Source organism: Coregonus lavaretus, assembly GCF_964263955.1.
Source record: "Coregonus lavaretus genome assembly, chromosome: 8".
In the NCBI taxonomy this organism is placed as follows: domain Eukaryota; kingdom Metazoa; phylum Chordata; class Actinopteri; order Salmoniformes; family Salmonidae; genus Coregonus; species Coregonus lavaretus.
The window spans coordinates 2,746,709-2,763,201 of record NC_139995.1 but is presented as its reverse complement, the minus strand read 5'-3'; the positions used below and the strand labels follow the sequence as shown (position 1 = coordinate 2,763,201).

General features: G+C 43.3%; 1 protein-coding gene across 2 annotated transcripts in view; it reads right to left on the bottom strand.

The window, feature by feature from the left end:
• Positions 1-16,493, bottom strand: part of LOC311133485 (chromodomain-helicase-DNA-binding protein 6-like) — a 125,482-nt gene that overhangs the window by 54,640 nt on the left and 54,349 nt on the right. For both annotated transcript variants that reach the window (XM_084166971.1, XM_084166972.1), the window contains exons 6-11: positions 7,576-7,641; positions 7,407-7,465; positions 1,401-1,518; positions 1,049-1,135; positions 731-865; positions 363-484 (exon numbers count right to left, since the gene is read on the bottom strand). In XM_084166971.1, the coding sequence (XP_084023097.1) occupies positions 363-484; positions 731-865; positions 1,049-1,135; positions 1,401-1,518; positions 7,407-7,465; positions 7,576-7,641 (587 nt within the window). The remainder of the gene's footprint in view (positions 1-362; positions 485-730; positions 866-1,048; positions 1,136-1,400; positions 1,519-7,406; positions 7,466-7,575; positions 7,642-16,493) is intronic.

The window sequence follows — 16,493 nt, the reverse complement described above, 5'->3', positions numbered from 1 at the left end:
GGGGCTGAGTTCACAAACCTGTTCTACGAAAACACTGAAGCCTCAGGACCAGAACATCCAATCAAATCAGAATAAACCAAATGACAACAGTCAAAACAAAACTACATTACCTATTGGGAAACACAAGCACAAAGCAAAATGCAGTGCTATCTGGCCCCAAATCGACAGTATTTGACCATGGTTACTGATCAAAACCTTAGAAAAACATATTCAGGAACATTACTGTACCTCACCCATCAGATTGTTTATCTACAATAAGTGTTTAGTGGTGGATTACTACCTGAGCAGTAAGGCAGTAAGTCTACTATACATGGGGGGGACTATGTATAGATTTGGGGGAGGAGGAGCGGCAGGTTTCCTACCTGTTGTACCAGTTGAAGAGCAGCCAGTTCATGCCCTCCAGCTGGTACTCTCTCAGCTGGTTCCCGCTTCGATAGTCTTTGGACCTGTCCAGCTTCTGCCACTTGTCTGGCTGAGGTCTTTCCTGCTCAGAGTACACACACACACACAGGGATTGGCAATCTCAAATAACAGCATTACACACACATTGAGGTCGACTGGACAGGTACACGCACTGCGCAAGCACACAGAAATGCACAGAATACCTTACCAACTCACAATCACACACATTGACACCTCAAAAGCTACTCATCAACAACAGAACACACAATTCAGACACATTCCTGTGTGTTGTAAATTACAGGGGAAGGAGTTTCTCTTTCCCACTCACCACAAATTTGAATTCAGGGATTCTCTTGATATCCTCGAACTCCCGAATCTTTACCGGGTCCACGTCTTCCTGAAGCTCCCATGTAGCCTCCTCATAGGACAGGGAGCACCACTTAACCAGGTAGTGTGTCACCTCCTGTAAACACACACATGCACGCACGCGCACACACACAGCAAGATATAGTGACAGTCAATGAGTCAGACACACATATATCCAGAATTAGCCAGTCAGATGCACTGACTGAAGCACACATTCCCAAACACACACACACACACACGCCCCTCACTTGTGGTGAGTAACTAGCTTTCCCTGTCTCACCTCTCCTGTCTCTGTGTCTGTAGTGATGGCCACCTCCAGAACTCGGTCCACTTCTATGTAGTCAGGGTTAAAGAGGTCTTCATTCGGCTACATGGAGGAGTAGACTTCAATCAATATAATAAATTTCATGTGATACCTTATATGAAAATGTATTGAATGGCTACGCTGGGACAGTGTTTTTTTATTTGTATTGGTGTACATATTTGTTTGATGCCAAGTACAAATGTACACAACTACAAATAAAATCCACTGTCAAAGCGTAGCCATACAGTACATTTTCATTTGACATTTTCATTTTCATATACATAAAATCATATTATCTCAGAAGAACGTAAGATAAGACTAGCTTCACCTCAACGAATATGTGCTTAATTTGGGCCTGCTTAGTCCTGAAGCGCTTGATTTTTTGGTGGATGCGAGGGTCCTTCTCCAACTCCTCCAATGTCGCCCATTTACAATGCAGATAGGAGCTGTGAGCAAAAGTGGAAGGATGGTTCAATAAAAATATTCAAGAGGAAAAGGGGATACATTGGCCTTTAACTTTATTGAAATAAGAGTAATTAGACAAAAGGATGCAAAAGCACTACACAGTATCAATCTTGAGTGTTTATCCAAGCATCTCAAGCAGAGTACACAATGCAACAAGTAAACCTAATTAAAACACTTAACCCCCTGTTTAAGATAGAGATGGCTCTCAATCCACCGCATCTGCCATTGTCGGCCTTCTGCATTTGCGGTGGAAGGTGACAGAGCTACAGCGGTGTTTGTCAGACCATAAGACATCCTGAAAATCAGTATTCTCACGAAAATGTCTGCAGAATCCGAACAATTTGGGCTAGAAACAAATATGACCCCTCTATGGAAAGATGACTCTTTAGAACACGGTATTCTCCGTTATGCTCTAAGCAATCAATCAATCAGATTCCAAACTCTCCACCATGGCCAAGACCAAAGAGCTCTCCAAGGATGTCAGGGACAAGATTGTAGACCTACACAAGGCTGGAATGGGCTACAAGACCATCGCCAAGCAGCTTGGTGAGAAGGTGACAACAGTTGGTGCGATTATTCGCAAATGGAAGAAACAAAAACTCCCTCGGCCTGGGGCTCCATGCAAGATCTCACCTCGTGGAGTTGCAATGATCATGAGAACGGTGATTGATCAGCCCAGAACTACACGGGAGGATCTTGTCAATGATCTCAAGGCAGCTGGGACCATAGTCACCAAGAAAACAATTGGTGGAGGAGGAATGCTGCCTAAGACCCCAAGAACACCATCCCCACCGTCAAACATGGAGGTGGAAACATTATGCTTTGGGGGTGTTTTTCTGCTAAGGGGACAGGACAAGTTCACCGCATCAAAGGAACGATGGACGGGGCCATGTACCGTCAAATCTTGGGTGAGAATCTCCTCCCCTCAGCCAGGGCATTGAAAATGGGTCGTGGATGGGTATTCCAGCATGACAATGACGCAAAACACACGGCCAAGGCATCAAAGGAGTGGCTCAAGAAGAAGCACATTTAGGTCCTGGAGTGGCCTAGCCGGAGGGAGCTGAAGGTTCGAGTTGCCAAACGTCAGCCTCGAAACCTTAATGACTTGGAGAAGATCTGCAAAGAGGAGTGGGACAAAATCCCTCCTGAGATGTGTGCAAACTTGGTGGCCAACTACAAGAAACGTCTGACCTCTGTGATTGCCACAAGGGTTTTGCCACCAAGTACTAAGTCATGTTTTGCAGAGGGATCAAATACTTATTTCCCTCATTAAAATGCAAATCAATTTATAACATGTTTGACACTCGTTTTTCTGGATTTTGTTGTTATTCTCTCTCACTGTTCAAATAAACCTACCATTAAAATTATAGACTGATCATGTCTTTGTCAGTGGGCAAACGTAAAAAAATCAGCAGGGGATCCAATACTTTTTTCCTTCACTGTATATACACACACACACATACATATACATATATATATACACATATATATATACATATATATATATATATATACACACACATATATATATACATATACACTGCTCAAAAAAAATAAAGGGAACACTTAAACAACACATCCTAGATCTGAATGAATCAAATAATCTTATTAAATACTTTTTTCTTTACATAGTTGAATGTGCTGACAACAAAATCACACAAAAATTATCAATGGAAATCAAATTTATCAACCCATGGAGGTCTGGATTTGGAGTCACCCTCAAAATTAAAGTGGAAAACCACACTACAGGCTGATCCAACTTTGATGTAATGTCCTTAAAACAAGTCAAAATGAGGCTCAGTAGTGTGTGTGGCCTCCACGTGCCTGTATGACCTCCCTAGAACGCCTGGGCATGCTCCTGATGAGGTGGCGGATGGTCTCCTGAGGGATCTCCTCCCAGACCTGGACTAAAGCATCCGCCAACTCCTGGACAGTCTGTGGTGCAACGTGGCGTTGGTGGATGGAGCGAGACATGATGTCCCAGATGTGCTCAATTGGATTCAGGTCTGGGGAACGGGCGGGCCAGTCCATAGCATCAATGCCTTCCTCTTGCAGGAACTGCTGACACACTCCAGCCACATGAGGTCTAGCATTGTCTTGCATTAGGAGGAACCCAGGGCCAACCGCACCAGCATATGGTCTCACAAGGGGTCTGAGGATCTCATCTCGGTACCTAATGGCAGTCAGGCTACCTCTGGCGAGCACATGGAGGGCTGTGCGGCCCCCCAAAGAAATGCCACCCCACACCATGACTGACCCACCGCCAAACCGGTCATGCTGGAGGATGTTGCAGGCAGCAGAACGTTCTCCACGGCGTCTCCAGACTCTGTCACGTCTGTCACATGTGCTCAGTGTGAACCTGCTTTCATCCGTGAAGAGCACAGGGCGCCAGTGGCGAATTTGCCAATCTTGGTGTTCTCTGGCAAATGCCAAACGTCCTGCACGGTGTTGGGCTGTAAGCACAACCCCCACCTGTGGATGTCGGGCCCTCATACCACCCTCATGGAGTCTGTTTCTGACCGTTTGAGCAGACACATGCACATTTGTGGCCTGCTGGAGGTCATTTTGCAGGGCTCTGGCAGTGCTCCTCCTGCTCCTCCTTGCACAAAGGCGGAGGTAGCGGTCCTGCTGCTGGGTTGTTGCCCTCCTACGGCCTCCACCACGTCTCCTGATGTACTGGCCTGTCTCTTGGTAGCGCCTCCATGCTCTGGACACTACGCTGACAGACACAGCAAACCTTCTTGCCACAGCTCGCATTGATGTGCCATCCTGGATGAGCTGCACTACCTGAGCCACTTGTGTGGGTTGTAGACTCCGTCTCATGCTACCACTAGAGTGAAAGCACCGGCAGCATTCAAAAGTGACCAAAACATCAGCCAGGAAGCATAGGAACTGAGAAGTGGTCTGTGGTCACCACCTGCAGAACCACTTCTTTATTGGGGGTGTCTTGCTAATTGCCTATAATTTCCACCTGTTGTCTATTCCATTTGCACAACAGCATGTGAAATTGATTGTTAATCAGTGTTGCTTCCTAAGTGGACAGTTTGATTTCACAGAAGTGTGATTGACTTGGAGTTACATTGTGTTGTTTAAGTGTTCCCTTTATTTTTTTGAGCAGTGTATGTATATATATATATATATATATATATATATATATATATATACACACACATGTCCCCTGTAGCTCAGTTGGTAGGGCATGGCGCTTGCAACGTCAGGGTTGTGGGTTCGTTTCCCATGGGGGGCCAGTATGAAAATGTATGCACTCACTAACTGTAAGTCGCTCTGGATAAGAGCATCTGCCAAATGACTAAAAACTTTAAAAAAAAAAAAAATATATATATATATATATACACACACATACACACACAAACACACAAACATAGCTCAAAAAAATAAAGGGAACACTAAAATAACACATCCTAGATCTGAATGAATGAAATAATCTTATTAAATACTTTTTTCTTTACATAGTTGAATGTGCTGACAACAAAATCACACAAAAATTATCAATGGAAATCAAATGTATCAACCCATGGAGGTCTGGATTTGGAGTCACACTCATAATTAAAGTGGAAAACCACACTACAGGCTGATCCAACTTTGATGTAATGTCCTTAAAACAAGTCAAAATGAGGCTCAGTAGTATGTGTGGCCTCCACGTGCCTGTATGACCTCACTACAACGCCTGGGCATGCTCCTGATGAGGTGGCAGATGGTCTCCTGAGAGATCTCGTCCCAGACCTGGACTAAAGCATCCGCCAACTCCTGGACAGTCTGTTGTGCAACGTGGCGTTGGTGGATGGAGCGAGACATGATGTCCCAGATGTGCTCAATTGGATTCAGGTCTGGGGAACGGGCAGGCCAGTCCATAGCATCAATGCCTTCCTCTTGCAGGAACTGCTGACACACTCCAGCCACATGAGGTCTAGCATTGTCTTGCATTAGGAGGAACCCAGGGCCAACCGCACCAGCATATGGTCTCACAAGGGGTCTGAGGATCTCATCTCGGTACCTAATGGCAGTCAGGCTACCTCTGGCGAGCACATGGAGGGCTGTGCGGCCCCCCAAAGAAATGCCATCCCACACCATGACTGACCCACCGCCAAACCGGTCATGCTGGAGGATGTTGCAGGCAGCAGAATGTTCTCCACGGCGTCTCCAGACTCAGTCACGTCTGTCACATGTGCTCAGTGTGAACCTGCTTTCATCTGTGAAGAGCACAGGGCGCCAGTGGCGAATTTGCCAATCTTGCTGTTCTCTGGCAAATGCCAAACGTCCTGCACGGTGTTGGGCTGTAAGCACATCCCCCACCTGTGGACGTCGGGCCCTCATACCACCCTCATGGAGTCTGTTTCTGACCGTTTGAGCAGACACATGCACATTTGTGGCCTGCTGGAGGTCATTTTGCAGGGCTCTGGCAGTGCTCCTCCTGCTCCTCCTTGCACAAAGGCGGAGGTAGCGGTCCTGCTGCTGTGTTGTTGCCCTCCTACGGCCTCCTCCACATCTCCTGATGTACTGGCCTGTCTCCTGGTTGCGCCTCCATGCTCTGGACACTACGCTGACAGACACAGCAAACCTTCTTGCCACAGCTCGCATTGATGTGCCATCCTGGATGAGCTGCACTACCTGAGCCACTTGTGTGCGTTGTAGACTCCGTCTCATGCTACCACTAGAGTGAAAGCACCGCCAGCATTCAAAAGTGACCAAAACATTAGCCAGGAAGCATAGGAACTGAGAAGTGGTCTGTGGTCACCACCTGCAGAACCACTCCTTTATTGGGGGTGTCTTGCTAATTGCCTATAATTTCCACCTGTTGTCTATTCCATTTGCACAACAGCATGTGAAATGTATTGTCAATCAGTGGTGCTTCCTAAGTGGACAGTTTGATTTCACAGAAGTGTGATTGACTTGGATCAAATCAAATCAAATTTTATTGGTCACATGCGCCGAATACAACAGGTGCAGACATTACAGTGAAATGCTTACTTACAGCCCTTAACCAACAGTGCATTTATTTTAAACAAAAAAGTAAGAATAAAACAACAACAAAAAAAGTGTTGAGAAAAAAAGAGCAGAAGTAAAATAAAGTGACAGTAGGGAGGCTATATATACAGTAAAATAAAGTGACAGTAGGGAGGCTATATATACAGGGGGGTACCGTTGCAGAGTCAATGTGCGGGGGCACCGGCTAGTTGAGGTAGTTGAGGTAATATGTACATGTGGGTAGAGTTAAAGTGACTATGCATAAATACTTACTTAACAGAGTAGCAGCAGCGTAAAAAGGATGGGGTGGGGGGGCAGTGCAAATAGTCCGGTTACAATAGTCCGGTTACATTGTTGTTTAAGTGTTCCCTTTATTTTTTTGAGCAGTGTATATCAATCAAAAGTTTGGACACACCTACTCATTTAAGGGTTTTTGACTGGTCCTGTACAGTATGACATACTTCCTTTTGATTTTTTTTTTAATTATCTGTTTTGCCATCTATGAATGTATTCTTCAATGTGTTTATATGGGCTAACAGCAGAAAGGCCAAATTCAATGTTTCATAAAAAATATATATACCTACAAGGGTTCTACATTTCAAAATGAAATAGCCAAATTGTCAGTGGAATGAATATCTTAAAACAATTCCATATAATAGCTTAGCAGAACCCCCCCCCCCCCGGTTTTAAGAACGTGGAAATACGTCGTAGAACATAGCTAAACGTGTGAAAATGCTCATTTTGAAGGGTGCAGCTTTGAAAACCTCAAGAGCTCTAACCTCATGTCATACACCAGAATATCATTCAAAGGAATCTCACTATTTGATCTGTTATCAAATAGACTAATGTCACTGGGGTCTTCCACCTAGCTAAGCACACTTACAAATTTCTGTACTTGACATAGAACTCCTCCAACTCCTCAGTTGTCTCCTCAGGGGACGCCTCAAAAGAAGAAGAAGAAAAAAAACAAAATATCAAATAAAGTATACACACGTCGCTAATCCACACAGACCCTGTTGCTAGTGTGTGTGTTTTTATGTCGGGCGGCGTACCTCTTTCTTCACGTTTCGAACCGACAGGATTTTCTCAATAATGTTTGCCTCATCTTCAGGAGGCTCCTGCGACAGGGGGAGAGGAGGAGAGAGAGGTAATTACTCACGCAGGGTATAAAAGTGTGCTTGGCCTTACTGAGGGGGACAGAAGTAGGGCACAGCTGAGAGAGGAGGGGAGGCTATGGCTATGTCCGAAATCGTTCAGGCCAACTGCTTACTAAACGTACTAACCATACAACATACATACTATTTAGAACACACTGTTAAGTAAAAATGTATGCCGTAAGCTAGTGGTTCTCAAACCTCTCCTCTGGGACCACCCAACGTGTCACAATTTTGTTGTAGCCCTGAACTACCTCACCGATTCACAGAGGGCTTGATAATTTGTTGATAAGTTGTATCAGTTGTGCTACAGTAGCTCTGGAACATATAAAATACATGGTATGGCTGGGCGTCCCCGAGGAGAGGTTTGAGAACCACTAGTTCATTTTTTGAAATTTCACATAAAACCAATTTTAGAAAATATATTAATTTGTTTTATTACAAATTTCAAATGTATTATATTGTTGTTGAGATTATTATTACCATTGTCATTGTTATTATCATCAGCAGCTATATAGTAATAATTATTGATGTGATTAAAATGAATCATGTTATATACAGTGCTGTGAAGAAGTATTTGCCCCCTTTCTGATTCTCAATTTATGCATATTTTTCATACTGAATGTTACAGATCTTCAACCAAAACCTAATATTAGATAAAGGGAACCGGAGTATACAAATAATTAAATTAAATAAGTATCAATTTTTTTGGTTAACAAAAAGTTACACAACACCCAATTCCCCTTTGTGAAAAAGTAATTGCCCCCTTACACTCAATAACTGGTTGTGCCACCTTTAGCTGCAATGACTGCAACCAAATGCTTGCTGTAGTTGTTGATCAGTCTCACATCGCTGTGGAGGAATTTTGGCCCACTCTTGCATGCAGAACTGCCTTAACTCAGCAAAACGTTTGTTTTCAAGCATGATCAACTCGTTTCAAGTCCTGCCACAACATCTCAATTGGGATTAAGTCTGGACTTTGACTAGGCCATTCCAAAACTTCAGATTTGTTGCTTTTTATCCACTTTCATGTAGATTTGTGTTTTGGAGCATTGTCTTGCTGCATGACCCAGCTGCGCTTCAGCTTCAGCTCACAGACAGATGGCCTGACATACTCCTGTAGAATTCTCTGATACAGAGCAGAATTCATGGTTCCTTCTATTAAGGAAAGATGTCCAGGTCCTGAGGTAGCAAAGCATCCCCATACTATCACACTACCACCACCATGCTTGACCGTTGGAATGAGGTTCTTACTGTGGAAAGAAGTGTTTGGTTTTCGACAGACATAAATGGGACACATCTCGTCTGTGCATTCGGAAAGTATTCAGACCCCATGACTTTTTCCACATTTTATATTCAGTATTCAGACCCTTTCCTCAGTACTTTGTTGAAGCACCTTTGGCAGCAATTACAGCCTCAAATCTTCTTGGGTTTGACGCTAAAAGCTTCTCCCATTCTTCTCTGCAGATCGTCTCAAGCTCTGTCAGGTTTGATGGGGAGCATCGTTGCACAGCTATTTTCAGGTCTCTCCAGAGATGTTCGATCTGGTTCAAGTCCGGGCACTGGCTGGGCCACTCAAGGACATTGAGACTTGTCCCGCAGCCACTCCTGCGTTGTCTTGGTTGTGTGCTTATGGTTGTTGTCCTGTTGGATGGTGAACCTTCACCCCGGTCTGAGGTCCTGAGTGCTCTGGAGCAGGTTTTCATCAAGGATCTCTCTGTACTTTGCTCCGTTCATCTTTCCCTCGATCCTGACTAGTCTCCCAATCCCTGCCGCTGAAAAACATCCCTACAGCATGATGCGGCCACGACCACGCTTCACCGTAGGGATGGTGCCAGGTTTCCTCCAGACGTGACGCTTGGCATTCAGGCCAACGAGTTCAATCTTGGTTTCATCAGACCAGGGAATCTTGTTTCTCATGGTCTGAGAGTCCTTTAGCTGCCTTTTGGTAAACTCCAAGTGGGCTGTCATGTTCCTTTTACTGAGCAGTGGCTTACGTTTGGCCACTACCATAACGGCCTGATTGGTGGAGTGCTGCAGAGATGGTTGTCCTTCTGGAAGGTTCTCCCATCTTCACAGAGGAACGCTGTCAGAGTGACCGTCGGGTTCTTGGGTCACCTCCCTGACCAAGGCCCTTCTCCACCGATTGCGCAGTTTGGCCGGGCGGCCAGCTTTAGGAATGATCTTGGTGGTTCCAAACTTCAATTTAGAATCTCATAGCAAAGGGTCTGAATATTTATGTAAATAAAAATATCTGTTTTTATTTTTAATACATTTGCAAACATTTCTAAAAACCAGTTATCGCTTTGTCATTATGGGGTATTGTGTGTAGATTGATGAGGATTTTTATTTAATCCATTTTAGAATAAGAATAACGTAACAAAATGTTTTCTGAATGCACTGTGTGTGTAAGTATGTGTGAGTGTGTTGGTAGAGTTGCCACTCTCTCCTGAGTAGCGCAGTGGTCTAAGGCACTGCATCGCAGTGCTAGCTGTGCCACTAGAGATCCTGGTTCGAATCCAGGCTCTGTCGCAGCCGGCCGCGACCGGGAGACTCATGGGCATCGCACAATTGGCCTAGCGTTGTCCAGGGTAGGGGAGGGAATGGCCGGCAGGGATGTAGCTCAGTTGATAGAGCATGGCGTTTGCAACGCCAGGGTTGTGGGTTCAATTCCCACGGGGGACCAGTATTAATAATTTTTTATGTATGTATTCACTAACTGTAAGTCGCTCTGGATAAGAGCGTCTGCTAAATGACTAAAATGTAAATGTAAATGTAGAGTTCAGTCTAGTATTAATACTATTATCATCATTATTATTAAATAGTGTGGATCACAATTGAATAATTGGTGGGATCCTGGTAGTGATTGGGTATTGACGGTGGTATCGATGCTGTCGGTGATGGAGATGATTTATATTACTATCATTATTACTATTATCATTGTCAACACTGCTAATGGTGAAGATCGCAGGTAGAATCTTGGTAACTTGCTAATAGCTGTTAGACTGTTTTTGTTTTTTATTGAGCATTTATTATATTATTTTTTTAACTTTGTATTGACTTATTAGAATGATTATTATTGTCATCACTGTTGCTATTACTAGATATTAGTATCATTTTACATTATGTTCCAAGTTTTGTGTTATATGGGTATCTGTTTTTAGGTCATATTGGCCGCAGACTACTTAAGTTATTTTTCTCTGGTTTGTCTCTTTCTGTTCCCTTCGATTATAATTTCTATGTTTGTTTTTCTTTTTTTTGTCTGATATGTGGCTAATGTTAAATTAGGACATGCCTCTCATGGACATGCCAAAGGCCCATAGGGTATTTGGCTGGGCGCTTGAGGGATGGCAGCAATTAATCAGGTTTTTCATGGGACAGTCCCTATTTCATTCTGAGCTACGGCAAAAATCGGCCATTGAAAGTCAGTTGAGGACGCAAAATGCACGTCACGGGTAAGGAGGTGGTCTAAGGGACAACAGACCTTTCTGGTATGGGGGGAGGTTTTAGCAGGTGGGACATTGGAGGTCGACTTAAGCCTTGCTCACGCCGCAGGCCTTAATGCTCAAATCAGTTTTGGAATAGTGACAATTTTGACGTGTGTGTTCAGACAGCAGTCGTTTGCTGACATGGCTACGCTAGTTGTCATAGTAACAATGGGCGTGTGCGCAGTGGTGTAGACTGACTGGTGGTGGTGCTCGTGCTTCATATCAGTCAGATGTAGCAAGCTAAGGTGACAACAATGCCTGCCATGGACGTTTCCCAGTTGCTTTGAATGTTCAAAATCAGTGTAAGAACACTAAAAGCCTCAAAGGCCAAACAAACCTTTTTGGCTAGCCACAGCAGTCACCAACCTAGCTAGCTGTTTAGCTTTCTAGCACATACATGTGTTTGTAAACTATTAACAGGCTATACTGAACAAAAATGTCAATGCAACATGTAAAGTGTTGGTCCTATGTTTCACGAGCTGAAATAAAAGATCCCCATCAAACCTGACAGAGCTTGAGAGGATCTGCAGAGAAGAAAGGGAGAAACTCCCCAAATACAGGTGTGCCAAGCTTTTAGCGTCATACCCAAGAAGACTCAAGGCAGTAATCGCTGCAAAAAGTTGCTTCAACAAAGTACGGAGTAAAGGGTCTGAATACTTGTGTAAAATGTGCTGTCTTTTTTATTTGATAAATTTGCAAAAAAATTGAAAACCCTGTTTTTGCTTTCTCATTATGGGGTATTATGTGTAGATTGGTGAGGGAAAAAAATTATTTAATGAATTTTAGAATAAGGCTGTAACGTAACAGAATGTGGAAAAAGTCAAGGGGTCTGAATACTTTCCGAATGCACATACAAAAAGGTATGTGGACACCGCTTCAAATTAGTGGATTTGGCCATTTCAGGCACACCCATTGCTGACAGGTGTATACAAACGAGCTAACAGCCATGCAATCTCTATATACAAACATTGGCAGTAGAATGGCCTTACTGAGTGACTTTCAACGTGGCAACGTCATAGGATGTAGGTTCGTCAGTTTCTGCCCTTCTACAGTGAGGGAAAAAAGTATTTGATCCCCTGCTGATTTTGTACATTTGCCCACTGACAAAGAAATGATCAGTCTATAATTTTAATGGTAGGTTAATTTGAACAGTGAGAGACCGAATAACAACAAACAAATCCAGAAAAACACATGTCAAACATGTTATAAATTGAATTGCATTTTAATGAGGGAAATAAGTATTTGATCCCTCTGCAAAACATGACTTAGTACTTTGTTGTCAATCAGAGGTCAGACGTTTCTTGTAGTTGGCCACCAGGTTTGCACACATCTAGGAGGGATTTTGTCCCACTCCTCTTTGCAGATCTTCTCCAAGTCATTAAGGTTTCGAGGCTGACGTTTGGCGACTCGAACCGTCAGCTCCCTCCACAGATTTTCTATGGGATTAAGGTCTGGTGACTGGCTAGGCCACTCCAGGACCTTAATGTGCTTCTTCTTGAGCCACTCCTTTGTTGCCTTGGCCGTGTGTTTTGGGTCATTGTCATGCTGGAATACCCATCCACGACCCATTTTCAATGCCCTGGCTGAGGGAAGGAGGTTCTCACCCAAAATTTGACGGTACATGGCCCGTCCATCGTCCCTTTGATGCGGTGAAGTTGTCCTGTCCCCTTAGCAGAAAAACACCCCCAAAGCATAATGTTTCCACCTCCATGTTTGACGGTGGGGATGGTGTTCTTGGGGTCTTAGGCAGCATTCCTCCTCCTCCAAACACGGCGTGATGAGTTGATGCCAAAGAGCTCAATTTTGGTCTCATCTGACCACAACACTATCACCCAGTTCTCCTCTGAATCATTCAGATGTTCATTGGCAAATTTCAGACGGGCATGTATTTGTGCATTCTTGAGCAGGGGGACCTTGCGGGCGCTGCAGGATTTCAGTCCTTCACGGCGTAGTGTGTTACCAATTGTTTTCTTGGTGACTATGGTCCCAGCTGCCTTGAGATCATTGACAAGATCCTCCCGTGTAGTTCTGGGCTGATTCCTCACCGTTCTCATGATCATTGCAACTCCACGAGGTGAGATCTTGCATGGAGCCCCAGGCCGAGGGAGATTGACAGTCCTTTTGTGTTTCTTCCATTTGCGAATAATCGCACCAACTGTTGTCACCTTCTCACCAAGCTGCTTGGCGATGGTCTTGTAGCCCATTCCAGCCTTGTGTAGGTCTACAATCTTGTCCCTGACATCCTTGGAGAGCTCTTTGGTCTTGGCCATGGTGGAGAGTTTGGAATCTGATTGATTGATTGCTTCTGTGGACAGGTGTCTTTTATACAGGTAACAAGCTGAGCTTAGGAGCACTCCCTTTAAGAGTGTGCTCCTAATCTCAGCTCGTTACCTGTATAAAAGACACCTGGGAGCCAGAAATCTGTCTGATTGAGAGGGGGTCAAATTCTTATTTCCCTCATTAAAATGCAAATCAATTTATAACATTTTTGACATGCGTTTTTCTGGATTTTTTTGTTGTCTCTTGCTGTTCAAATATACCTACCATTAAAATGATAGACTGATCATTTCTTTGTCAGTGGGCAAACGTACAAAATCAGCAGGGGATCAAATACTTTTTCCCCTCACTGTATAGCTGCCACAATCAACTGTAAGTGCTGTTATTGTGAAGTGGAAACGTGAAGTGGTAGGCCACACAAGCTCACAGAACGGGACGCTTCACCATCTGGCAGTCCGACTGACAAATCTGGGTTTGGCGGATGCCAGGAGAATGCTACCTGCCCAAATGCATAGTGCCAACTGTAAAGTTTGGTGGAGGAGAAATAACGTTCTGGGGCTGTTTTTCATGGTTCGGATTGGCACCTTAGTTCCAGTGAAGGGAAATCTTAACGCTACAGCATATAATGAAATTCTAGACGATTCTATGCTTCCAACTTTGTGGCAACAGTTTTGGGATGGCCCTTTCATGTTTCAGCATGACAATGCACCCATGCACAAAGCGAGGTCCATACAGAAATGGTTTGTCGAGATCGGTGTGGAAGAACTTGACTGGCCTGCACAGAGCCTTGACCTCAACCCCATCGAACACCTTTGGGATGAATTGGAACGCCGACTGTGAGCCAGGCCTAATCATCCAACATCAGTGCCCGACCTCACTAATGCTCGTGGCTGAATGGAAGCAAGTCCCTGCAGCAATGTTCCAACATCTAGTGGAAATCCTTCCCAGAAGTGGAGGCTGTTATAGCAGCAAAAGGGGGACCAACTCCATATTAATGCCCATGATTTTGGAATGAGATGTTCGATGAGCAGGTGTCCACATACTTAAGTATAGCTATGTATAATTGTAATGGCTTAGCAGATCATAAAAATATTATGAATCTTTACTTGGCTAAAAGAGAAAGAATATAATATTGACTGTTCACAGGAAACTCACTCTACGACTACAGATGAGGTTGTATGGAAAAAAAAGACGAAAGTAGAAATGTTATTCTGTCATGGGCAAAGAAATTCTAAAAAGGTGACGATATTAAATTTACAACCTTTTCCTAATGTGCTAAATGTCCAAACAGATCTGCAAGGAAGATACTTTTAAATATGCTATTGAAATGTTTCTTACAAAATAAAAAATGACAAGTATATGCATAACCATGGTTACAATTGAAAGGGAACAGTCTGGAGATAAGGGGACAATTATTAGACCAAAGGTGAGTACACAACAGTTCACCTGACAATACTAAATCCAAACATTACACTGTTGATTTTATGTGCATTTTACATTTACTGTACTTTTCGCTACATTTGTTGATAACGAAATCTGAAAATACTCTGGATGCCTTCAGTAACATGATAAGACTATTGCTGGAAAATCTGGGGTAGGTGTAACATAAGATAAACAAATTACAAGGGTTTGAGTGAGATGACTAACTGGTGTATCCAAGTGGCCACACACCTCTCCAAAGTGTGCACAGTTCCTAAGCAATTTCAATGCACATTTATGAAGAAGAGTCCTCAACTATAATGTACTTTTTTGAGCTCTCCTAGCTGTGCCGTTGAGGAACTAGAGCACGCACACCTGTAATGGAACACAACCCTGCATCCCCGCCATCACACAATTACTGTTGCTGTTTACGTAATCCAAAAACTGTCCATTATAAATCCCGGTTAGGTGGGCATGATTTGAAAGGTTATTCTATTGCCAACATGTCTAGCTAAGTTATAACATACGATCTTACAGTGTTAGGCTTTCACAAGGCAATTCAGATAGTAATTGTAGGCGCATAGAAAGGAGTCAGGAGTGCATTCAGGTGGGTGTGCCGCAGCTAATTTCCTTAAACAAACAAACAAACAAACATAGGCTAATTCTGTTCCGAACAACCCAGGGTATGACACCATGTCATCTTGTAACTGTACATCAAACATAGTGATCATAAACGTTGACACTGTATATGACGAGTTCTATGATTTGGAAATGTGAAGTGCACATTTGGACTCACGGGTGTTTGGCTTGCTTGTAATGACATCAATGCAGTATTTATTATAATCCTGAACGTCTCATCTTTCAAAATATATTGAGTCATCTTAAATTTACAGCATTTCCCTCACTCAGACATCAAAATATTTGCAAAAGTTACCCAATAACCAGCTCAAGTTCAGAAAGACTGCCAGTCAAAATCCATACAGTGCTGTGAACCGCAGAACCAGAGCGCTGACATCATGTATAGCATGTTACTGTACTAGCCACTTTCAATCCGTATGCGGGTACGAGTGTAAAGGGTTAAAATCCCTGACTTAGTGAGATATACACAGAGGCTTAATCAAGATAGTCATCTTGACTACTTTCTTGTGTCCTTGTTGGCACCAAAATAAAAAAAAGTATTGATAGGAGAAATAATGCGATCGGACCACCACCAAATTGGCATCCACATAACCCTTACAGAATTCCCACGTGGGAGAGGATACTGGAAATGTAATCAAAGCCTACTGGATGACAATCTGTTCCTAACCAAGACAAAATAATTTATAACTGACTTTTTCCTGCATAACAGGTACTGCAGATCCCCTTATTGTATGGGACACTTTCAAAAGCGCCCTCAGAGGCCATGTAATTCAATATTCATAATTAAAACAAAAACAATTTAGGTCTAAAGAGATTACACTAACAAAATAAAGAGTTACTAACAGTGCAGCTGGATAGCCCTACAAACTACAATTCAGGCACAGAATAAATTAGAAAAACTAGAGGAATTTATTCAAGAACGATCAACTGTAATATAACAAAAAAAAGAAAGCGAACTGGATGGAAAATCACCAAATTATTTTTGAATCTTCA